At 36.8% G+C, this 27,275-nt stretch overlaps 1 protein-coding gene across 1 annotated transcript in view; it reads right to left on the reverse strand.

Annotated features, from left to right (window-relative positions):
* EYS (eyes shut homolog) overlaps window positions 1-27,275 on the reverse strand; it is an 855,622-nt gene that overhangs the window by 199,033 nt on the left and 629,314 nt on the right. Inside the window, exon 36 of the mRNA XM_083831800.1 lies at window positions 13,072-13,301. Coding sequence (XP_083687926.1) covers window positions 13,072-13,301 — 230 coding nt within the window. The remainder of the gene's footprint in view (window positions 1-13,071; window positions 13,302-27,275) is intronic.

Consider the following 27,275-nt stretch of genomic DNA (forward strand, 5'->3'; position numbering starts at 1 on the left):
CTTCTATTTAGTTATTTATTCTATTTGGGGGAAGGGAGGGGCAGACACTGTCTGATTATATCCTCTCAAAGATTCGTGAATCAAATGTTAAGGGGGAAGACACTTTTAGGAGAGAAGCTTTTAAAGCTGAGAATGAAAATATCCATGTTATGAGCAAGAAATCATGGCGCAGATAAATGAAGATAATGGAGAAACTTCTACAATCCTAATGCCATGCAAAATGACTAAGCCTTACCAATTATTTTGAGTAAGCCTCACCACTACTCACAGAGTTAGAGTCCCACATACTTTTGGTGGGTTATGTGAAAAATAAGGTGTATAAATATAATAGTATAGTATTAATCTGCTGCTTTGGAAACTGTAACAACTCGGCAGGATTTCAATGTACCACTAATGGAGCCAGAAGAAAGAGTGAAGAACTCCTCTGTTCTCGAAATGCAGAAATCATGATGTAATTTCAGAGGTAGCAGAAAATACAGACAAATGCAGGGGTCCCTGTTGAAAGTACATTTAACAACAAAAAAATCCTGTTCAGTAGGCTACCTCTGCTCTGGGATAAGATGATAACAGCACAAGTGGAAAGAGTTTGCGGCAAATATCGAGTACAAAATATTAGTTTCCTTCCTCAGACAGCTCTGAGGAAGAGTATTAGAGTACTCTCTGTCCAAGATTTTTTATTTTATTTTTGTAGAATACCTCCACCTGGATTAAGTGTAACGCTGATGAACATTTTTATTTATAACTCATTTAATTTTTATTTTGTGTTTCCAGATTAGTATTTCAAGTATATTTTCAGTGTTGAGCTGCCCTATCCCACAATCTCAGAAAACTCTCCTACCTGCTGTTAGGTGACAAAGCTTTATCCTGTTCTCCCTCCTTTTCTTAAATGTCTTCAGCTTCTTAGTGTATCTAATAGTGACCAAATGACTTCATCACCTTACTGATGTCTCTCAAGCCTGTTTGGGTCCCTATGGATGGCATCCAGTCCCTCCAGCGTGTCGACCGCACCACACAGCTTGGTGTCATTGACAAACTTGCTGAGGGTGCGCTCAATCCCACTGTCCATGCCACCAACAAAGACGTTAAATAGTGCTGGTCCCAATACAGATCCACGAGGGACACCACTAGTTACTGGTCTCCACATGGACATCGAGCTATTAATCACACGTCTTTGAGTGTCACCATCCAGCTGAGTGGTCCCTCCATGAAATCCATGTCTCTCCATTTTAGGAAAAAAAAAAAAAAAGCATCCTTTTCTTTTTTTAGTTTTAAGAGTAACAACTCAATAATTTAAAACTCAGAAAAGCCTGCAATGATAAATCTTTTTGTACCGTGTTGCAAAAAAACAACAACAAAACACCCCCACACTAGTATATTCCCTGTTATATGAGAAAATGGATACAAACAGACAGGTATCCAACAGGGACTAGGCTTCTGCTGTTAAACTTGGAAAGAAAATTTTCCATGTAGTACTTTGCCACATCATACATTTTTACTAATATAAATGTGGGGTTGATTTATGCTCTTTATTTTGCTGAAGTTCACCAGTTGCTGAAACAGATTGTTGATATGAATAAAAAGAAAAAGTAACTGGCGCTATGATTATTTCCATAAGATAGTATTAAGAATAATGCCATGTGTTGGAAAATGTTTTTGCAAGTCAGATGAATCTATAGTTTTCCATTGGAAACTGAAGCCAGCAGCTGGTATTTTCAGAAAGCAATCATTGTAATTCAAACAACTTTCAGGATTGTGATTATCTGGCCAAGATTTCTGGTACATCAAGAGCTTTAGCAGGAGTTCTCTGCAGTTGTCTCATAAATGTTAACATTTTTAAGCTCTTAGATCTTCAGTTGCTATCCTAAAAAATCTGCTGACATTATCCAATTACATCCTATTATGATTGGTAGAGACTAATAGGATACTTGCCTTTATTTTCTTGGTTTATTTCCCATATTTGCATATTCTCCATTGTATCCAAAGTGCAAGATTTTTTTATTATTTGTTTACAATGCAGTGGTTTTATTTTGTTTGTTACAGGCTTCCAGGCTCCCAGGCTAAAGAATTCATTACAGAAGAAAATCCTTGGTACAGGGCACTAGGGTTCACTTAGGAAAATTGTTTTCACTTGTGCAATTTCATGCCTAAAACCTGAATCTAACAGAGAGCTGGAAACTAACAGGGGCTTGGATTTCTCTTTGGGCAATGTCTCAACCCTTTGCTCTACTTGATGGTGTATTCAGCATTTTCCCTAATTCCACTGAAGCAGACACAGTCACAGGCTTTAAAACATCCTACACATTCTGCACAGAACTGATCTACGCATTTGTAGAATATACTTTATTGTGCTACTAGGAAATTCACATTTTTAACCACAACTTTCCTAGTAGCTAAAATATTTTTGATATATAAGGACTTGCATATTTTATTTATGTAATTACAAAAATGTTAAAAAGCAAAACAAAACGAAACACTTCAATGGCCAGAAGAAAAACTGACATTTTATATTATTCAAGTGAAGCTGTCTTCTTGTCCTCAAAGGGAAGTTTTCTATTTTGAGGAGCATCAAAGCAGTGACATTGTAATATTTACATTGTAAATCTTCCTCCCCCTAGAACAATAATAGTTTAAAGTTTTATATAAACACAAGCACCAAAGTTCCATGAAGATGCATGAAAAGGCAAATGTCAGACATTCTTTCTAGAAGTTGCACACCTTAGTATCCAGAAATGAAACAGCCCCTCTGTTTTTAATTGCAGCACTCTCGAGATCAAACTGTCAAGGCAGTACAACCCTAGGCAGTTACCCCACCTCAGTAACAGAGGTGACTTCAATGGTAAAAAACCTAACTAACTACTGTTTATTTTGTGCTATAAAACCAAACCCAGTCTTCTATGTCTCTTCCTTAGAGGCTATGTAATAAAGCTCAAGGAGATTATTTAATACTTTGCCCGCTTTAGTACATGGCGTTTCCCGTGGAAGAATGCAAGTGAGCCAGGCTCAGAAAATCAGACTGCCGTTGCATTGCCATCCTGCCTGGGGAGACACATAACATTTCTGCAGATGACTTGATTATCAGCAAATTAGCACAAACAGAACAAATGGCAGCAACTGAGGCATTACTGAAAGAAGGTGTTTCCAGCAAATGCCATAAATGGAGAAAGAAGAAAAAAACCCACACATTTGTCACCTGTGCAACAATGGTTATCTTTGAATGAAAAATGACTTGAAGGAGCTGGAAGATTAGCAGCTGAATAGGTTACAGGCTTTAGAAACAATCAATTTTTATACTAATATTTTCAAGCGGAAAATGAAGCGAAGAAAGCTTGTTCCCCACAAATTCTAAGCTCATCATTATTTCATTTTCTGTTATCTGTTCTTGTTTAAAATGGTGTTTGTTATCAAATTGTTTCAATTCTCCTACAGATTACTATTACAAGAAAACATTCATCCATGTTAAAGAAAGTGATTTAGATGCCTAATGCTAAAAATGTCAAAATTTCATAGGTCTGATTTACATGAGGAGAGAAAGAGTTGTCTACTTTTTTTATCCACTGTTTTTTTCCCAGAAATAAAAGAATAACTTCTTTAAAAGTCCCTATGCATGCAAGCCTTCATATCTAAATGCTACAGCTATCTCATTTCTAATAATATCCAAATGAAAAAAAAATCTTTGTGCAATGCCTAAAAACAATTATTTTAAATAGCTCATGACTAGATGTGAGTGGATGTGAAAGCAGAATGGAGAACATACTTGCAAACTGACGGCTCTTTCTAATATTTCTATCACAATTCTTAACTGTTTTCACAGTCATCTTTCAAAGCTATTAGCATCCAACAGACTTCATAATGTATTTTCCTAGAACAGACTCATGAAATATATACCAATACTCCTATACCAGACCCTATAGGAGTTCTGAAGATGCTGATTTTGGGTTAAGTGGCAATTGCAATGGTAAATAGTTTTACAGAGACTGGGACACCAGCTGTTATAATTGGTTGGTGCTGTGATGAATTATTTCCCTGTCTTGAAAAGCTCCTTCTTCACTTATTACCTTTCCTCTAGATAAAACTAAGGTGTGTCTTAAGCTGTCATTTAATCAAGCTTTTAATCTGGTCCTAATCAGTAATCATAGAAAACTGCCGTGATCCTTTACAATGTCACAAAGGGCTCTGGAAGGGTTTGAGATGCAGGTTGTTTTTAACTGATGGGCTACATAAGTGACCAAACTAGGAATGGGATGGATCCCAGTTCAGGATCTGATGTAGCAGAATGCCAGAGTCCTTAACACAAAGCTCGTGAATCGCGCATATTTCTTACACTCTTACAGTTAAATATATGTAAAGCTTACACACTGGATCTAGGACATGATTTCTAAATTGGATGAAAATGTGATATTAAATTATCTTAAAGCTCAGTTACACTGACACTTGCTTCTGAGGTGGTAAAATTCTTCCAAACAGTTCAGAAGGGCAGAAGAAGGATTGGTACAAAATTGCTTTACCACTTGTGAGCCCAGCTGCTCTTCCCTCAAAATCCTGTTTTCGTTCAATTTAAAAAAACACTTAAGCAAATATGAACCTGATATGTAGTAACTGATAAAATAAGATGGCATTAGATTGGGGATATTATATTCTCTGTAATTTTATGAACTAAGAAGGAAGAAAATGTAGGAACCACAAGGCAGGTCCAGGTGACTGTGCAGCTAATATAAGAATGGATTTGTTCCCCTCTCACTAGATATTTTTCAAATCTATACAAATTCCGTGCATGATGGCGCAACTGGGATTTCTCAAAAGTCCAAAGATTGTAGGAAGAAGATAAAAGGTAACAACAGAGAAAATGCTTTGTCAGAACTTCAGGAAGGAAAAATCCACCTTTCCTGGTTACATTTCTTCTGTTGGTCTGAAGTTTTTTCAGAAGAAAAAGTAAAGAAATGAGGTGTGGTGAGGATACAGAGCCTACATAACGACAGTAATGTTTAGTAGAGAATAAAGAATGACACTTTCCAAAATCTGTGATCAAGGTGACAGTACTTACAGACAAAAATTTGTCTGCTGTTAGGAGTTCCAGGATGAGTATCACTGACTTACTTAACACAGAATTACAATAATACAAAAAAATGTGAAACCCTAACTCCAAATACTGACTGAAATCACATTAATCTGACTCTAACTTCAAATGGATCCCTCAAGGGATGAAATATCTGAATCATTTCCCAGCTATGGATCAGCAGTTTGTCCAAGTGAATCTAAACTTTACATTAAACTTGACCTTAAGAGATTAGCGTGGATGGGGAAATTTCGTATCATGTCTGAATACATGCAATTATTATTAAAATAGCTATGCTTACAAATAGCTGTTTTTTTACACTTGATTGTTTACAAAAAAAAAAAGTTGTAAATTTAATTACTAAGCTAAAAAGTTACTACAAAATAAAATCAATGGGAAGCTGTCTAAATCTATTTATTTATTTTATATAATAGTTTAGCTACAAATTTCATCCTGCTTCAGGGGTATTTACAACTCCCCAGACATAAATGATTATTTAAAATAACCTTCAGAATTTTGCTTTTTATTGGAAATCCTTTTTAGTTTGACTTGTAGATTCTGCTCACACTGACAGAACATACTGATTCTTCACTCAAAAGACACTTGTATATCAATGTCAATACTTGGCACAAACCACATAAACTATTTCTGCTTATCCAGGTTTCTCAAATCTACATCATCAATGGAAGACTTCTAAGTTTGAAAAGCAGTTAAGAGGACAAGCACAAGGATTTAATCCCTCAATATTTGATAAGGAAATTCCATAACATTATTATTTTTCTCTGCTTCTTTGAAAAATAATGAAAGAGCTTTCAAAAGTTTCTGCTCACAAAATCTGCAGTCTCATATCAGCAAATCAAATATTTATTCTCTACTGCTATGTAAAATAGCTCCTTTAACTGCAGTTGTGTGCACATCTGTGCATACAAATGTGGGTATGCCTAGGATCATCAGTAACTCTTGTGGCCACATTATTTGAAATCAGGTGATGGTATGTCACGCCCTGCTACTTTTCAGAGAAGTGAGCAGGGTCCCAGATACACGATATTGGTCCCATATGCTGTATTGGACAGTATTACGGATGTCAACTGCCTGTTCTGCTTCATCTCCTCACTCCCCTTCTTGTGGCTGCAATACTTCACAAAACTACCTGAAGCATGCATAAGAGAACGTAGCCCACTGGAACTCCACTCTGACAAGGACAACTGCTTTCCTTCTCTGTCTTCTGCTGAAGCCCAAAGGAAGCTCCCTTTGCACTGAATCTGGAGCACGCTCATTCCCTCTATCCTGTGTTAATAAGGAAGGAAATTGTTTCACATTGTGCTTCTACATAGAGCTGCAACACGAAATTGATGAGAGTTTCTAGTAACAGTGAAAAAGAGAAGTTAAAGTAAGCTTCTTTCTTATATCTACCTTATATATGAAATCTGCTTTTATAACGGGCAACCACCAGGACTGACAGGCAAGTCAATTACACAAGGTTCTAGGAAGAGAGCTATTTCCAGGAAGAAGTAGGTGGATGTACTTGAAAGACAAGACCATACCGTGAGTATTAACCACATACAGTGAGAAGCTCCAAGCTAATATGTAGGACTGCGAAAACAGAAAACAATCTGCCGGTCAACTAGTTTGGAAAATCAATGGTGGACTAAACTGATTGTTTACCCTCAAGAACCAAGGCCTCTCTCTTCTTAAGAACCAGAGCCATTTGCTTTGAAAAATGCTTCTATATAGCACAAATAGAAGACTGAATGTGCCAAGAAGTTACAGCCTGAGCCTCACTGAGAAATTGTGATGATTAGTTTATATACCAGTAGTTATACAGAAGAGTTATATATCATCCATGCATAGATACCGGTTTCTAAAAGCCTTTGTTTGACATCATACATATGCTAATATATTTTGTAAGTTATATAAAATGTCTATTTAAAAGATAAACAATAATCAGAAATTAAATATTACTTCAACCAATAAAAAAATTTTGCAGTTACAAAAAAAATTATTTTATTGACACAAATTCCCTCTCATCATGCAACTTATGAAGTAGAATTCAAAATTTTTTCTCAAACATAAAGATGGGTACCTGAAGAGCAAAATAATTAAATAGTGGCAGCATGGGTGATTTTTTTTTTTTGAATTGCAGAACTGTCAAATACTTTCCTTCATTTAAAGTGCACTATTTCCTTCATACCAATTAATTCAAAGAGGAAAATAGTTTAAATGATCTAGTTTCCTTAGGAAAAGCTGTGGAAAAAAAATAATCTGTGTTGAAACTATTCTGGAATTCAGTTAGATGTATGTACATATTTTAATGATAAACATGTACCAACTTTCCTGCCATTTAGAGATAAAATGAAAGATACATGTTGTCATGATACTTAGAGATGATATATGTTTGTTTTTTCCTTTTTACTGTCTTATAGCTCGTGATTTTTTATATTATCTTCCTGTACTTTATTTCAGTGGTTTTGAAATTAAATCCACTGAATATATCTTCCTCTTGCCCTGGCCACATCACATATACTACTGCACTTGTTAAAGTGGACTGTTGAATTCCACAGCTCTTTGAAACCTCATTTCTAAGAAGAAACAGATGAGCAAGGTAAGGCCAAAGCAGGTGGGTATTCAGGAATTGGATAATTCTATAAACCTGGTGATAGAAGAGTCAGACTTATCTCAAGGAAAGCAAAATAGAAGAGACCAACAGTTGAACAAGGAGGAAGAAAGTCAAAAGGCTGCAAGATGGAAAGGCAGATAGAGCTTCCTGTTAAACTTTGTTTCCCGTGTGAACATCTGGGAGTTGTTCTGGCCATGAGAATCCTCTGATCCATTGATCAGCTCATTAAACTTGCCTGGCCCAGGTTATCAGAGTGAACTCATCACTTTGTTAAGCGATAGCTGGATGTTCCACCTACATCACTGGAATTGGTAATCGGAGTACATAAAATCAGATTTTGATCCATTACATTTACAGAGAAGATAAAATAAATAGAAAAATTTAGTTTCTATGTGAAATACTACTTTTCAATTGCAATTTGAATTCTGATAAAATCTCTTACTACAAAGTCGAAATCATGAAGGTGACAAAAAGCTTTGTGTTGTTTGCTCCCCCACTGTATCACCATGTGATTACTTGCAGATGCAAAGCAGAAAAATACTAAGTATTGTTATCAAGTTATACTTTACAAGGTTTGTGTAGTCCTGTATTCAAAGCGCAAGATTATATTCATGAGTGAAAGTGCTGAGCGCATTAAAGCTAATTAGATAACTCCTTTTTGCATTGCTCACAAAAATAGTACTTCTGTTGAATTTTATTATATTAAATAAACTGCATGGGGAAGGCTAGCCAATTCCTACACACAACATGCTTTTAAGGCAACTAGAGTATCAATGCAATATACAACACACTATGTTATTTAACTTCTGGCTAAATTCTATGTTTTTCTATTCTACTTTGCTCTTAATTTTTAAAGTCATACTCTAAAAAGCTTTCCAAAGATGAAGTTAAAACTCATGTTGTCATTTGATCTTACTATTTTTTTTGGTTGGTTTTACATACACAAATAAATGTGTTTTGCATTAAATCAATAGATATAAGTTTAGACATTGGCTCTGGTTTATGGCATCAAATTAATTATATGCAGTTCACAGAATCACAGAACAGGTGAGGATGGAACAGACCTCTGGCGGTCATCCAGATCAAACCCTCCTGCGCAAGCAGGGCCACCTGGAGCAGGTTGCCCAGGACCATGTTCAGGTGACTTTTGAAATCCTTCATGTGGGAGACTCCAAAACCTCACTGGGAAACATGTTTTAGTAGTCAGAGTTGGTACATGTCCTTGAGCACATTAACTTTTTCTGCCCACAGAGTCCTTCAGGTTTAGGAATCATTTTGAGGGAGGAGAAAATGGGTAAAACAGCAATTAAATTCTGGAAAAAGAGAGGCTATGGGTTAACAACATTGTGTTTTTCTTGCTGGGTACCTCAGACTGAGACCTGAATGTAGAGAGAAAAGCAAGCATGAAGAACTGCCCTTCCTCACACGCACTTCTGTATATGACTTCCATTTCCTCATCTTTTTTTTTTTTTTAATGTTGCAAATAGTTAAAGATTTGTTTAAAACCCCATATACACAGTATAAACATTATTGAGGAGATAAGTTGATAAGTAGATCTACAACCTACTACAGATATGAGATTCTATGCTACTAAATGTGATTGAAATCATTGCCTCATGGAACCTGGACCAACTACATTTATTTTCAAAAACAAAGAAAAAATAAGTCTGACTTCAGTGATATTAGTCAACAATGCAAGTCAGAAATGTTAAGTTATGAAAAAATTACAGAAGAGCTGCTAGTAAAATAAATCTTTAATGTTTAAGGTTGTATTACCATTATTACTCAATAAATCAGGTATTCAACAAGTGTGTCTCAGGGAATAAATGCAGCAAAATCTCAAGGTTGGACCGGTAAAAGATAAATGCCTTTAACTGCCTCCCACTTTGCTCCTGGTTTTGCAGCTTTGCCAAAGGAGTTGACCTTTAAGTAATGTACAGCACATACACAGGCAAAATATCAAATTAAACAGATGATTTCCTGGTTTTAACATACGGCATTTAAATATTCTTTGATTGAACAATTTATAAAACTTTTACAGAATACTAAAAAAATTTGGAGACTTTAAAAATGTTAATCATATAATTAGCAGTCAGAGACATACTTTCTTTGTGCATGCAAGACAGTGATATTCTAAACCTACCACTATGAACTTTACCGTAATAGACAACCATCTGCCGTCATGTCAGAACAGAAACATTATGCTTCTTTCACTCGTGTGTAGGGAAATCACGATGAAGCAGATAAAACAGCTTAGCGAATAAAGAGTTGTTTCATGGAGGAAAGAACATACACACTGCATATTAAAGTCAAAGCTTATTTATCCAGAAAGAAAAAGAAAAGTGTAGATTATACTATTTAGCCATGATGTCTGGGGTTATCCTTCACTGTATTCCCTATTTACGCAATCCTTTCTTTCTTTTGCATGACTACTCAGAAATAAAGATTAATTTACACTGGCGACAAATTTTCTACACTGCATTTTAAATTAGAGTTTTTAAAATAAGGCTTGTAGCAACTTCTCATTTCCAGGCAACTTTGGTAAGTTACAGTTAAAAAAAAAAAAAAAGGAAAATATTGAAAGTAGTATTAAAGGGAACTGAGGCTTCAGATTCTTTCACAGGTATGCTTTAGACTAAATACTCACTTTCTATACTTTGGCATATATCCAGAAATGATATCTTCAATTTCACTTTAGCAAATACACTGATTCATATACATTATTTTCTATTTTCTTAGAAAAATGGAAATACATTTCTACTTTTTAAAATTGCCATTTAAGCATATTACAGATTTCAGAAGTATCTGATTAAACAGAGTAAAAACACTACAAGAAACCTGGCTTATACCTAATGTACCCATAATGATGCTTCTGACTTCAACGTATTTCTCACAAGGGCAGAACTAGCTGCTGTAGTTTATTCGTTAAGGAGCAACCTAATAGGAAAAGGCAATATTGCAGATAATGTAACACTACCAAATTGAACCATGTAAGTGAGATAATGACATTCACTTGCTTTCACTCTAGGAGATGGTCTCATATGCCATCAGAAATATACAGTTTCTTCCGAGAAATGAAGTGATGCATCTTAAACCAGATATAAGACAAACAAATGTACAGGTTCTAATGCAGCCAAGATATCTATACATGGTCCTGTATGTAAGACGCTGTATGTAAGGTGCCTTGTTGACTGTTACTATGCCATATGAATACATATTCTCCTTCTGGATTTTAGGTAATGATAGACACAAGGTAGATCACTAGGAGGATTAGTATGTATGAAATACACATGTATAAACTATAGCATTATTGAAACACTTGGATACGGCTATGGCTACGGAGTCAAAAGAAAATTTCCTTGACTGGAACTAAGTTTCCGGATTGCATTCCTGATTGTTTATTTTCTCCCTTTTCTACAGTAAATAATTACAAAATGATCACTGGATACCCTTACGTTCCACAATAATGAGTTCTTCCCACTCTTTTTGAAGAACTGGACCCTCACCGTCAAAGCATTATAATGACAGGACTGGGCATTTTCTCATCTCATTTACACTAAATTATCAGTCTTGTAGAAACCTTAGGACTAAATAAAATCACATTATGCTACAGTTGCTTTTCAGCCACTAAACAGAGAATACATCAAATCTGATCCTGATCTATACGAGCACACAACGTGGCAGCACCTGATGCCCCGGGGAGCTGCCAATAAGCCTGTCACACACCGCAGCCCGGGCTGACCCGGGAGTGCCAAGCACGAGGCAGGGAGCTATTCAGTGTATTGAAGGTGCGGCTGTGTAGAGTAAAAGCAGAGCTCTGTGAAAAGAGGAACTCCTTAATTTGTCTCCTCCATACAATGGGAAAAAAGAAGATAAATGCTCTTCTTTCAGTGCCAGAACTATTAAAACACATCCTTTGCAGAAAAATGGATCGCTGCTCAAATCTGTTCATCAAGCATGCCTGCAAGCTTCTGCAAAGCAAATGGCATCTCTTCCAAGTTTAGAAAAAAAGAGAAGATATCTCACAGAAACTAGACAACCATTAAAAGGTTATATGATTATATAGCTGAGGTTATATTCTCAAAAGGAGCTACCTGCTACATTTTTTTTTAAAGTTTATATTCTGATTTTACCGAATGGAATAGCTACCACTGTGTCTAAAGTAGGATGCTTTGGTCTTAATCATCAGAGATTTAGTTACAATGGTAACATCTTGTGGTAGTCCTCTGCTTTTAATTTGCTCTTAAGGTAGTTGTATTGGGTTTACACTGCAGGTTTATGAACTGTGTAGAAGATACTCTCAGAATTCAGTTTTAACATTGATAAAGCTGAATATGGATGATTTAATATATTACAGAATTTGGAAAGCCTGAAAGGTGTAATATTCTCTGATATCTACAGCTACATACTGCAATTATTTTTCTGAGCTGACTGTCATTGGTTTTCATTTTTTATTTTTTCTCATATAGTGAGTGTACTACTTTCACACAGTAATATTAGGTGATATTAGTTCAGCTGTACTGTCTGGCAAGGGCATTTTTAGCTCCAGTTGTCTGTATTTCATACCCAGGGAAGTTCATTAAGAGGATGTTACAGTTACATAATCACAATCTAGACATTTCTTTCTTTTCCTGTACACCAGAGATGACATTTAATACTATGAGAATTATCCACTACCATTAATAACCCACTGTACTCAAAAGCTAAAACAGCTTCTGAAGACAGCTATAATATCTATCAAAAAAAAACCAAACCAACTTTCTGAAAAGTGGTAATGCAAAATAATTAGGATTACAAAAGAGAAAGCATAGCAGTTATTATCTAGTTTGTTTTATAGCCCTGATTTTTACAAGGAAACAAACATTGTCCAAAGATTTCTTTTTATTTAAATTCTAATTAAATTATGTTCATTTGATTAATCTGTGCACTGTAAGGAGTAGTAATACAATTGAATGATAAATGTACTGCAGAGTAAAAAAAGTATTTTTCAACAAAGGATCAGATACAGTGGCAAAAAGAGAACGATCTGTAGAAAATGAAAAAATATCTTCTGAAGAAATATTTTCCTTATTTTCATAAATTAACTTTCTTCTCTTCCAGAAATACTAGGTTGCGTGCCATGCATCAAAGCTGTGCATAATGTTTTGCACAAATAACATTTTTTTTTTCGTTAACTCAAGTCTGCAACTCTTACTAATGTGAACAACTCTGATACCACCCATGTAACACTACAAAAAAAATTACTCTAAATACCTCAACTAATCTACTTTGGAGTTACCACCACCAACTCAGATGGAAAGCAGAGAAACATGATCATCATTACCTCTTCCCCTTTTCTTGTTCCAAAGGAACATAAGACATGCATTTCACAAATAATATAGAAAGAATGAGCCACAACTACCTTTTTCGCAGAACCGACCAGTGAAGTGCAGTGGGCAGTCACACTGAAATGAGGTGGCCCCAGTAGGCAGAGAGATGGGATGACAGGTCCCTCCGCTGCGGCACAGACCCTCCTGGCACACAGATGGCAATTCGGGGGAACGTGGAGAGGGCACAACAGGCTCAGGCAGTTCTGGCATATCGTAAGAAACCACAGGGAATGCTGTTGGCAGATGTGTAGGTACAGGAGTCCTGAAATGACAAAGACAAAATATCAAATTTGAAAACAAAACATCACAAGACCTGCTTTTGCCACCACACTTCAGCTTCATGTTAAAACAGTAATTATTTGTTTTGAAATTCAGACTATATTTAAGAAAATGCGAGTGCATTAGTAAATCCCAAATCAAGCCCTTATCCTGAAAGCTAGCAAAAAGAAAATGATGGTATTTTTCCCTGTGTAGGAGCAAGAAATAACCTCCATACATATAGCACATTTTGTACAAGCTGTCATAATTCCTTTTTGGTGGATGTCAACAGTGGAATGATAAGCAAATACAGACTTCTGTTATTAAATATTTTACTGCTTGAAGTTCACAATTCCTGTAAAGCCATTCTAGAAGACAAGACTTCCATACAAGTAGATTAAGCATATATATACAGAAGAAAAGTGCCTTAGTGCAACAATACATTATCTTTTATATTTAGTTATAAATGACTATACATGAGAGGACAAGAGAGAGAAACAAGAAGAGAAATATTTTTCTTTTCACTTCCCCCCTCAAAATTTTAATGTTCAAGCTGACATTATATTTCTCTTCTCAGTTTTTGAGCTCTCACATTAACTACTAGACCAATATGTTAAGCAGCTTCTTCCTTTTTAATTATTTCCTATCTCAAGGTTGTTATTTTTATTATCTCAAGGGCTAGAAATGAGTTAGCAATGCCACTTGTTTGTCCTAGTTATCAGCTTTGTTTATTACTGCTTTCTGTTTTCATCCAGAGTGCCAAACTTGTGGCTTACTAAAACCAGTCAAATCTAAGGCTATTGATTTACTAACCAGAACAATTTATGTGTGTGACATAAAATTACTATTATAAGGGCAAAGCAAAAAGAATGAAAGTCACAAGAAGGTTCATGGCTAATTAATATATGGTACCCAATATGCTTCCACAATTAAAAAAATAATCACTAAACTTTATGTAAGAGACAGACGATCTTCCTTCATTTGATGAAGGTCAAGAGGTTCTGCTCTTTCCAGAACATAACTTGAATTTTCAGATTTCACGTAAGTAATCTAATAAAATACCTTAGTGTTCTTACTTCATTGGCAATTTTCAGATTTCTGAATATTTCTCTTATGTCTCAATGCTGCATCAAAAAAATTATATTAGAGAAAGGCAGACTAGGTTTAACTGAAATGGCAGTCACATTTTGACCAAAAAAGAACATAGAGAATATACACTTCATATAATGATTTATAAGCATCACACTGGGATGTCAGCATTTCTGGGAATGTATTAAACATCAACAGTGAAATTCTTATTTATTTCGGTGAAAATGGTATTATAAACCTATCTATAATAATAATAATAATAATATAGTATCTCAGCCCTTGCTGCACACTTTTCTCACTCCTTGTCACCCACTCTTGTACCAGTTAAATTTTCTGCTTCATCATCATATTGTAGAAGTTGGGGTATGTCTTAAAAAGAAGTATTTGAAAGGGATGATGCCGTGGGTGTGACTGCAGAAGCAAGGTAGATGGGGAGAGAGCGGTGTGATGGTACTCCAGACATCGTCTTCTTAAATCTTTCTTCCACATTTTTTACACATCCTGTTCAGTAACGACTACCCGAAAACTGATTTTAATGATTAACTTTTTGGAATTCACGTTTTATAAAGTGCTAACAAGCTTCATCATATTATGAAAAAATAGAACATAACACGTCTAATTACATATGGCATGTATAGAGCTCTTTATTGAAAAAGCAGTTCTCTGAATCATCAATAGAGCACATGTAGAACCTGTACGAAGACAATGATATATGCTGCAAGGCAGGCAGGAAGGAAAGGCAGCTGGATGGAGAAAGTATAGAAATCACTCAGGACAAAGTAAATCTCTAATAGGACTCAGAGAAAGGGACAGCAACTGAGAAAGGAGCGGAGCCCAGGGAATGAATAATAGGGGCACAAGGCTTACATGACAGTGTAGGAGAGATGTGCAGAGTCATGATACAGGAAACACTAGAAGGGGATACCGAAGCAGAGAGAAAGACTGCCATAGGTAGCTGGAGAGCATAGATGCAGAACAGAAAAGGAGGCATTTGGGAAGCAAGATCTGTTTATAATAAGGCCTTATATTGTATAAATACTGTCTTCTAAAGTGGGAACCCCTTGTGTTCTTCCAGGAGAAAGAAGGTAATCCCCAGGTATAGCTCTGTGGGAAGTTCTGTTTCTGGCAATATATGATCCTTATGGATCTGCAGGGAAGGGGATGAGGGTCAGTAACTAACAGACAAAGCACTTCTAGCTATGGGATCCAAGCCTTCACGATGCCCTTCTTTGTACCTGTGCCAGCCCTAGCATCTCTCTCCTATTTTCTGCACATTCTTTTCCCTTCCAGCAACTGTCTTAAAGCTGAGGAATCCCTCCCATCCCTTACTGGTCCCTAAACATAATTTAGACAATAGCTTATTATACTATTCCCTATCATTTGTGTTAAAATGTGGCTTACAGAGAGGTAAGAGTGACAGGTACAAAACTCTTTATCAAGTCTGACTGCTTCATTAACCTCTTGCCTACAAAAAGTAAGTATTCTGTATGATATTGCACAGTATCGACATGAATTCGTATCAATGATAAACAAAATTTGATATAAATGGTAAAGAATATACATTACCAAAATGAAAAATGACTTTGTGACTGCCTCTACCTTCTGTTTTCTACCGACCTTGTTTCACAATATTCCAGAAGGATGTAAAACTGCATCTAAGTTTAGTCAGTTACATTTGCTTGACACAGCAATTCATCAGAACCAGAACTGCTTTTTATTAAAACTCTTTTCCAGTGCCCCACTCCATCAGTCATTCATGAACAGCACGAAAGGTTCTAGATATTTATAAAGTTTGTGGGATTTACAGACAGTAGAGTACCTTACTGCACTCAGAAACTTAATGGGACTTCATTAATACAAACGGGTAAAAGAATGTTGAAAAAAACTGAGTGAAGGATTGAAAATGAAAAAGAAAACTTTCAAATCACAATGTTTATATGCTTATAAATCATATGTTTAAAGCATAACCAGAAAGCAGAGGACTAACTAGAATAGTTTCAGAAACACACAGTCATGCTACTTACAACACATTTTATGGAGATTAAAAGGCTATGTTGGGTTATACTAAGTACAGTCAGCTCTAATACATCTTTATGTCCTACACAGATGCTGTAAATGTGAACTCAGATACCCAAAGACATTTGGTCATAAATTTCTCTTTAGCCACCTAACTATACTTTCATATCTTACTGCATTTTTTTAAGGAATGCCATCTTTATATTGCACGCTTGGAAATTGTATAGCACATAGAAGTCTCTGCTCCTTGCCATTATGCTCTATCAAAACAAAAACAGAAAGTAAGGTTATGAAGGAGGTTTGGTGATAGTTCTTCATTAAAAATAATCGAAAAAAAAAAAAGATGAGCAAGTGTTCAGAAATACCTTGAATAAAGAGTGACATAATGCAAAGCATAAGAAATCCAAACCACACACACTGGTTGTTAGGAATGAGGATACGGGGATTTCAAGGCGATTAAGTCATCTACTTTTGGTGACAGAAAGGCATCCAAAAAGATGGCAGATAACAGCAAGACTGAAAATAAACACTAAAGAGATATCGGAGACTGGGGACTTGCTGATAAGAGGCTCAGAAATCTAAGAAAAATAAGTGATTTCCTGATTATTCCTATTTACATTCACAGAATTACAATATTTCTATTTATACGAATACTATTACAACAAAGAAATTTCTGGGTTTATACCCATTCTCTTCTCCTAAGGGAAATAACTAACATGATCTGAATATGGGCCAGTCCATTAAGAGCAGCAGTAAGGGTGCGCTGACATGTCTGTTATCTTCTACCAGCTAGCATAGCAAATTACAACGGCTGAGTCACCTGCGGAGGTTACACAGAAGCGCAGCATGGCTGAGGGGTTGGAAGGGACCTCTGAAGATCATCTAGTCCAACCCCCCTGCTGAGCAGGATCACCTAGAGCACATTGCGCAGGTGGCATCCAGGTGGGTTTTGGATATCTCCAGAGAAGGAGACTCCACAACCTCTCTGGGCAGCCTGTTCCAGTGCTCTGTCACCCTCACAGTACAGAAGTGCCCTCTCATATTGAGCCAGAACCTCCTGTGCTTTAATTTGTGCCTGTTGCCTCTCGTCCTCTCGCTGGGTACAACTGAAAAGAGACCAGCTCCATCCTCTCGACACCTTCCCCTCAGATATTTATACACACAATGATCAATTAAAAAATTAAATATATAATAATATATAATATATATATACATGAATATGAATTAAAAAATAAATATATCACTTTCTCCCCCAAAATAAACTAAACGTTTGAGAAACTCTGAACTACCAGCAGGTTTACATAAAGAATCAGACATTTACAGGAGAATCGTTTGGGGAGCTATTACTGGGAATTTGGGTTAATATTTCTGTTTGGAAAAAAATAAAAACACAGCAAAAACTAACTGAGACTCTGGGAAGAACACGGGCATAAACTTAAGCACTTACTACTAGCTATTAGAAAACTATTGCTCTAATGGCATATAATCTACAGATGACCATTACAAAATTTACCTCTGAATTATGTCACAGCTATTGTCAGGGGTAAAATACCAAATGAGAGGGGTATCAGCCTGAGTGTTGCAAGTCATGCTTTCTTGCATTGGAAGCAATGATTTCCAACTACAGAAGCTACTATTTCTCTCGAAAATAGAACCACGGGAGTGTATTTTGAATGAAATTTTATGAGCACAAATAACGCAGCCTAGCTTCATTTTTTGGTTGACATTCTAATCAGTGGAGAAGAAATAAAGAAAAGTTTCTTGGCAGGTTGATTTTTCCCTGGTTCACTTGGTAGTTTTTCTCAGGGTGTCAGCCCTTGCAGTGTTGTTCTGGATGTTTTGCTTCAAGATGGTGCCAGCCCTGCTTCCAGGCTCCCTGCAGCTCGCTCTTTTACTGCAAAAGCAGAGCAGAGTTTGCCTAGGCTCGCCAATGGGGCAAACATCTGCAGCTGCACTCGCAATCCATTCAAGCTGCTATGAATTAGTAATGACCTCGACTCAACACAGTTTAACTAAAACATTTATTTGAATAAAGAACCAGGAAGTATTTAAAGGAATTTAGTAATTGAGGTGTTAGAAGCTTTGACAATGTGCAATAAAAATAAATCAGGAAAAACTTGATTCACTGGTACTACAATACAAAGCCACAATTTTCTTTTTTTTTCTTCTTTTCTTTTTTTTTCTTTTTTCCCCTTAAATTTCCCAGCCTGTCGCTGCCTCTCAGGTCAATGATGCACACAAAGATCTTGTAACTTGCTACAAGCATCAACACATTGTTTTTAGTCTTCAGTTGAGCTCAAACAGCTGAGTTTTAGAGGCCTCTAACCTTGTGTTTCATAGCTGAGTACATGTAAGTTTGAAATGCTTGTCTAAATATAGATGTTAGTGCTTTTTTTTTTTTTAATATTACATTCTTCACCACTTTGGGAGATATACGATCACCTGAATAGCAGGACTATACTATAGCACTTAGGGATCATACTTAATGTTCTGTTGTTAAATCAAATGCACACACAGACGGTTCTCCCCACTCCCCTGAGCTCTCATTCTCTTTTCAAAAAGGGGCTGAAGCTAAGAGTGCAAGGAGTTAGGGATGTTGTGGATGAAAATGTTAACAAAAATGTCACCTTGCGTTCTTGGCTTTGCTTCACTGTAAGCAGACTTCTTTGAGATGTTACTGTGTACACCAACCATTTTGGAAAACATGCCTCATATATGTGAACTGAGAAAATAGGTGAACTTGTAAAACAGTTGAAGAATAGCCCAGATAATATTGTTGTTTCCCAAAATTAATATCCCTGTGTTCCGATCAAAGCAAGGAAATAAAGCCTTTGTGTATTTTGTTATATGGATACTCCAGTAGCTTGCTATTTCGGAAACATTTGTAGATTCTTGAAAATTGTGCAAACTGAAAATTGTGCTTATGAAAAAGTCCCTGAAGAAACAGTCTAAAAATTACAAAATCAGGAGCAGTTACAACGTTTAAAGGAAAAAAAGAGGCCTGACTAAACCCAGTGATTCTTATGCTGGGATTATAAAGTATGCAAATTCCTCATTTCTGTCAGACTCTTGATTGTTACCTTGATTTCTTGTGTACAATTTTAACTTTATATAAACCATCAATCACATTTCCATTAAGGCTGTCTGTTATTTATTTTCATTTGCTACCTGCTATATTACCACTCATGATGCATTTCCAAGTAGTCTGAGCCTAACGACAAGATTAAAAGTATATCAGGCATAAAAATACTTCTTAACATTGTAAAGACAAAGACCTACAGTCTTTAGAAAAGATCAAAATGTCTCGTAAATAACCATACTTTGAATTCAAACAGCTGTCATTACTGGAAAATTAAAGGTAATTTATTTCATGTCACACTTACTGCAGTGGCAGGTATCAAATATATTGATTTACTCATTATCTATCAAATATGAAAAGACATGAAAAAGGGATCTGACAACAGATTATGGATCATAGGTTTTTAAGATCAGACTCACAGTTATTCACCAAACTCTACTTCCCAACAGAAAAACCTGTAGCAAAAAACACCTAGAAGTATATCAGAACCTGGTACTCTACACAACTAACAGTGGCCTAATTAGACATACTTTTAATGGAAGCCCATCAATGAGTTAAATCAGTTATTGCTTAGGAAAGTCACGCGGAATTGTTGCCCTGTGTGTAGAACCCTTACCAGTATAAGCCCCCCGATGTCTGAGTGCTGTCCCGGCAGTGCAGGGGCTCAGCCTGCCCACGGCCTGAGCTGGGTTTTGCTGGTCCAGGCCCTCCACCAGTGGCTGCTGGAGCCTTGCTTTGGCTCCAGCTCTGGCAATGGCCCCGCTGGTGAGGGAGTGACACCAACTGGGAAGGAACAGCCCTAGGCACCAATCCATCCGGCTGGAAAGCAGCTCGGCAGAAAACGAGCTGTGGGTCCTGGTGGACACCAAGCTGATCGTGAGCCAGCTATGTGGCCTTGTGGCAAAGAAGGCTGACAGCCTCCTTGGCTGCATTAGGAAGAACATCGCCAGTGACACGAGGGAGGTGATCCTTCCCCTCTTCTCAGTGCTGGTGAGAGTGATGTGTCCAATTCTACATTCCCCAGCAGAACAGAGACATAGACTGGACTTACTAGACCAAGTCCAGTGATGGGCCACTAAGACAATGAAGGGATGAGAGAGGTGGGACTGTTCAGCCTGGAGAAGAGAAAGCTCAGGGGGATCAATAATAAATAGCTGTGGTGGAGGAGTGGAGGAGATGATGCAGCCAGAGTCTTCTTAGTGGTGGCCACTAAGGAGATGGGGCAATGGACACAATCTGAAACACAAGAAATCCCACCTAAATGTAAGAAAAAACATTTCATTTTTTATTTATTCATTTAGTTTTAGCAAGGAAGATTTTAGCAGCTGTAAAATGGACTTCAAACTGAGACCTGCAAAGAGAGTAGACTTGTCCCCAAAGTAATTCATTATCGGGTTGATGGAAGCCACGTCTGCAGAAGCACTCTGACATTTTTCTATGAAGCAGGTTGATGAGACATGCAGTGGCATGGGAGTGCCAATGATATGATAACATCGCCACTGCCTGTATCTTCTGGTACTTATGCACTTAACATTTTATTACTGAAGTAATGGATTTAGCCTTATCTGATATAAGTGTGAGAAGAAAGTTTGTATTTTTAGCTTGTCAATAAAGTAATTTGTCCTGGGAAGCAACTGCTTTCATTTGCAATTTTCATTTTGGAGATGTGTGTACATGCCATTTTGGCTGGGCTGTGACAGAATATTATTGTAAGCAAATGTTTTAGATTTTGGAGCCAAAAGAAAGATTTTTCAAGGGCATTAGCATGCATGGTAGAATATAATTTCAAAACCCTATGAAACTGAAAACAACTGCACTTCAGAGAAATGTCAGCTTTAACAGGAATAAAAACCTAATACCTTGCATGTAATTTGCAAGAACGAACAAAACTTTTTACAGACTGTTTATTTCACTGTTCACAACCATGTCAAGAATAGTACTTTAAATGACAGTTCACTGATTTCCATGAATCCAGAGAACAGTACAACTGCACACTCACCTTACTGGAGAAATCACTTAAATCGCTCATCACGTTAAGGTGAGAAAACAATTTAAGAGATTACTTGAGAGGGATTATTTTTGTTCAGCAGTTTATATCTGAATCATATTTCCTCACCAATCTCAGCTTTTGTTTGATTTGGGAGCATTAGATGTCTGTTTTCCTAATAAAGTATGAAGAGAACTTATAATCAGGCATGTATCTTTGAAAAATTCAATTCTCAAGGTATGTTCCAGGCTATGAGCCCAACTTTTCCCTCCTACCAGGCACAACATTTGGCAGCAGAACTCAGTGATACTGTAGTTACAGCTTTCCATTTAAAACTTCTCAGTTGGTATAACATCATTTGCAACTGCTTTTGCACACACAGCATCTCATTTAACGGTGCAAACTCTTAGCAGTACAAATAATATTTTTGATGTACAATGCAGCCAAGAACGTGAAAAGGCAATTAACTGACAGAGTGAAGTTTATGAAGGTTTGGTTTGCAAATCCAAAGAAAAAATCAAACACCAGGATGCACAGTATGCATAGCATTGTCAGATACGGGAAGAAAAGTCAGGTATGGAAACTGGGATGGAAGAGGAGAAGAGGAAAAGGAAATACATGTACTCAGAGATACTCCCATACTGTTTGCTTTAAGGCATGTAGATTGCATAGGCCACAAAACAGATAAATATGTAAATTAATGTGACAGACAATTTGCAGCAACACTTTATGTCGAAACTGTAATATCAAAAACCTTCTGAAACAAGGTATTGAAGTGAGTCTTCCGCAGATGAGGGAGACTTCCTTAGATGATATTCAAAAAAAAAAAAAAAAAAGTCCTAAGTTTAGGACATGACAAATACTATTTTTTCTAGAACTGAATTTCTGTACCAAATCCAATCCTTGTTCTTTCACCTGGAACAATGTCAAGGCTTGCATGCAGAAGTGAGTATTGAATCTGTCAATTGCTCACAATGATCTTTGGTTTGGTTTGGTTTTGCTGTCTCGTAGCCTTCCTCATCCTCCTTTTTAAGCCCCTTTTGACTTTCTACCATCCAAACATTAAATTCAGAAAAAGGAGAGCAATCAAAACCACTCAGCACTAAGTGGACCAATGTGCAAATCTCAAACTTTCTGAAGTTTAAGCAAACCTTAAATCTGTCTGAACTTCAGCTTTGTGTTCTACATTCAGTCAACAGTAACAGAAAACCTCTTCCCAATTTCATCTCTTAGCTGCTGTTTAAAAAAAACACAGCACTTAAAATGCCCAAATACAATATCTTTCTGTTGGTTTTTGCAACTTTTTTTTCTTCTTCTTGAAAGTATTGCTTCTGAACAAGATAAATATTTTCATTCCCTCTTCAATGCTTTTCTCAGCGGATCAGAAAATGTTATTTTTAACGTGGCACTGTACTTCTCCTTCTGAAGAGGCTCTGCAATTAGAATGTAACCTCTCTGTCCCAGTCCTAAATGGCTGAGTAAAGTTTACAAGGTAAACTGAGTTCCCCTAACAGAGAAGCTGTGAGAGCTTTCTAGTGTATCATAATTCCAGAACAGAATCACTACTGTTTATCAAAGCTTCTGTCTAGCTTCAAGAGTTATACACTTTCTTCCAGCTCACTGATGCCACTGATAATCTAGACTCCAAAATGGAAGATCTACCTATGGCATACTACTGTTGCACGATGTATCTGTGAGGGATAAAGCTGAATCACATCTACATCCTGGATGTGCAAGTGATTTCTTATCTAATAATTTAACTCAGGGAAGACCTCTGAATTGTAATTCTCAGAGCTGTAGTAGTCAAACCTCTGGTTTTTGCCTACAGTGAAGGTTCTCCAGATGCTTAGAGCCCTGCCTCACCAGGAAGAAAACAAGGTGTTTCAAAAGGTATATTAAAACATGATTGATACAGTGGAAAAATCCAAGAGGAATATTCTAACCATATGGATGGGGAACCATATTCAAACACTTTTCCTATTCAACCCAATTCATTCAACCCAATGAACGCTCACTCCATGCAAGACAGAACAGCCCAAGGGACTGGTTTGGGGAGTATTTATAGCATTTCTGATAGTGGACTGTTAAGTTTATAACTCCATCAGACCGAGGACACAACTGAGATCAAGTCCCTGATAAACTGGAACAGCCCTCTTATCATCGACCATAGTAGGAAGGGAAAACGGGTATGTACCACAGTCAGTTATATTTCTTCTAGTAGATCTTGCCCCCTGTGAGATACACTTGTGAAGGACAAGTAGAGGCATTCTCAGATGCTAGCAGGAAGGAGGGGAACTCTGATGACAATCAAGGTGCTTCCAGAAATGCACAGAAACTCGCACATTGGTAGGCTGGAACTTCAGTGCACCCCAATTACTTTACAGACAAAACGCAGTTTTGAGAGTACATACTTTGTTTTGAGCTATTGTCACATGAGAATAGCTTAGGCATCTAAGTCATTTTCATAGATAGAGTCCTTAATCTCTTTGTGTATTAGTTTCCCCATGTGCTGACAATCATTCTTGCCTACATAATAGAACGAGGGGAGGCCTACATTGCTTTATAAATATCAATTAAGATTGCTGGCTAGAAAGTATTATGCTATTCAAAGAGTGTGTGACTGGAGAGGGATGGGAATATAAAAAGGCATTCTGTACCAAACTGCTGAAATTACCATGAGAGCTGGCCTAGACGCAAGATGAGACAGGTATGTAGAAATTATTAGAACAGAATGAGTTAAAAATGCAGAGTACTATTATGTATTATTAAGCCTTTCATCCAGATTTAATTTCTAATTATATCTTAATGGTGCTGAATGGCTGGCATGCATAAATACAAACATCATTTACTCATCAGTAATCTGGCATTTAATTAAAACATTGCTGCATTCCCATTCAGTGCATAAGGAAGAATAGTGTAAATATGACAGGTCAAAAATCCGCATGGTATTAACAGATAAAGTAAAAAAATACACTGTTGAAAAGCTTCCTAAATAGTATTTAACAATGTAACAGATCAGATATAAACAAAATTATAGTCCTTTGTGTAGTATTTTCCTATGATGAAAAAATGATTTTATATTCAGTAATGCATCTGTCACAGGTGAGAGAGTAAACAACAATCCACAGTGGATCTGGATATGGGGGCGTACTTCATAACTGATGAGATTAGGGCTTTTCCCCTACATGATTATCTCACACACTCCTTTGCTCCCTTACTACCCTCATCGCCATCACATTCATTAGGTCTCCATTTCCCTTCCCAGCAGGGAGGCTGCTGCTGACCTAGGAAACTTGGGTGGAAAGTCATGTCATTTCGTGCTTAGCTGCTGCTTGCAGTTACTCGTCTTGAGTGGTTTTGGCCATGGTCTCTCTGCATCCCCTGGTATTCATCTCCATGTACTTCTGTGAACTTCAGGATCTTCCCCACTTCCAGAATCCTTCCTCTATCCAGGATCTTCACCTCTTTCTTTCCTGGCCCTCTTCTTCTCTCCAAGACTACTTATTTTCAGGAACTTCAGCACTCTCCAGAACCATTTTCCCCATCATTTTTCCCAACCTAGAGTCTCTCTGTGTATGCGTGATCAGCTGCCTAATTGGTTCTTTTATCTCATGCCTCTTTATTAACTGAGGTTTCAGTATGTGCCATGTTTGTTTGTTCAGTCCAGACATTATCACAATTTACAACCACCTCATACTGATTGCAGCTGGCAAGTAGGAGGCTTCTGTTTGAGAGTTCAGAAGTTCAGATTTGGATATTCGTGTCCCATTTTCCCCCCACCCCCAATTATTTGCTGCCCATTAATGTTAACAAATTAAGCCCCCCCCCTTTTTTTTTCTTTCCTTCTTTTTTTCCAGCATCGTATTTTAGAGTATCCCAGTGTAAGAGGCAGTGCAGGTAGATGTCTTTTCCTTCTTCCTCACATAAACATGGAATGAATGTAAGGGTAAACTAAAAAAAGTTATGTTCACATTAATGGGATTTTCCTAAGGGAAAGTTGTTAAATCCTGGAGTATGGAATATTTTTCTTTCATGTAATTGGAGAATTATTTGAATTTTGGCCACAATGCTTTTCTGCAGTGAGCATTCCCACTTTACTTGAGAATGAAAAAATACTATAGCAATCACAATGACAGCAGTGACAAGAAGGATTAATAAAACAGTGATTAACAAGTTCAATACTTATGACCTCATGTTCAGCCTCTTTTTCCTTCCATATTCTTCAAGGCATCAAAATGTCACCTTAAATAGCCTTTAAAATAGCCTTTTCCCTCCTAAATACTTGAATACATTTCAGCTGCCAATAAAACTCTTAGGATAGAGTTTACTTCATCAAAAATTACATAAGAGTTTAGGAGCTTGCATAAATAGATCATCTTGATTCCCTCAGTAGACATCTACACAGAGAGAGGCATCTCCATTTCATCCCACTCGAAGATAGGTGACCACCTTTCTCCATTGACTGGAGATGGAAATGAACAAATCAACTTTGATGAGTGGAGACAAATTCCTACTTCTGGTCACTATGTCGCATTTAAAATCATGTATGTTTTGATTATATAACAGAAAAACAGCCCAAATCATTTTAAGATATTTAAAACATATGCTAAAGCATTCGTTATGAATCACAAGCCTTTACTGCAAAGAATAATGCTTACTAAACTGATCTTTTCTAAACCTTTGAACTATTTAAGGTCACAGCAAAAAGATGGATATGACTTCAATATTAGCAAGAGAAAGGAACTCCAGTTTAGCAAAATCTAGATTTAGAGCAATAAATGACAGCATTATCACGACTGTGACAGAGAAGCTTTGTTACCAGTGTGAACCACTGGAAAAAATGCATAGCATTTTCCAAACAAGAAATAAGGACAGGAAATGGGTTATGAAATGGATTCAATAATTGGTAAATGGTTGGAGCCAGTTAACGGTACACACTTGTGTTTATAGTGCCCAGAAATTCAAGAGTCTAATCATTTCCCTTCGTTTTCATACAATGCTTATTCAATTTTATAATGTAAATGAAATATATTAGGCAGTTAATTCTAAGAAATGACCGCATTTTCAATAGGCTAATGTCATTTGGCTTTCAGCATTGCTCCTTACGGCCATAAAAATTACATATTACATCTGGTTATTTAAATAAGGAATGTTTTTGAGGGTTAAGAAGTGCTAGGTTACACTGTTATGTCAATAGGGCCTTGGATGGGTACAAGTAGTGTAGCATCTTCTGTCAGACTTATTTTACTGTGCGTGGAGAGAGGACAAATGGTGAAATCTGACTTCAGAGAGCTGGTCTGGAGCATGTACATCTTAATACGTTCTTGCACAGCACAGAGACAGACTTTTGTTGTGTTTATCTTTCTCTCTCTTTTTTAAAAAAAAAAATCAATTCCTTTATGTGCTTATACTCTTTTTGACAGTGCTTGCAATTTTAACAGCTCTGGGTTTTAGGAACTGAAATCCTTCTATTTTCCCATACATAAATAAATTACCTAAGATTTCCACTATTGCTACAAAATACTGCTTCCTGTAAACTTCACAGCTTCAAAAGAAATCCTCAAACGCAGAACTAATATTGTTTCTATATATATTTACCAATAACTTGAGAAGGATATGAGAAGGAGCTGAAGAAGAGGACACAAAACCTAGGCTTATCTTTATATCATACATGTGATCTTGTGTGAATTGCCCAAAGTGTACATGAATACCTACTGCAGGTTTGCGCAGACTAAACAGGGATTTCAGTATGCTCTGAACATTCTGTGTGTTGTGGAATATGATCTTCTGAGAGACGGTTCCTTTTT

Source organism: Anser anser (genome assembly GCF_964211835.1).
Source record: "Anser anser genome assembly, chromosome: 3".
NCBI lineage: Eukaryota > Metazoa > Chordata > Aves > Anseriformes > Anatidae > Anser > Anser anser.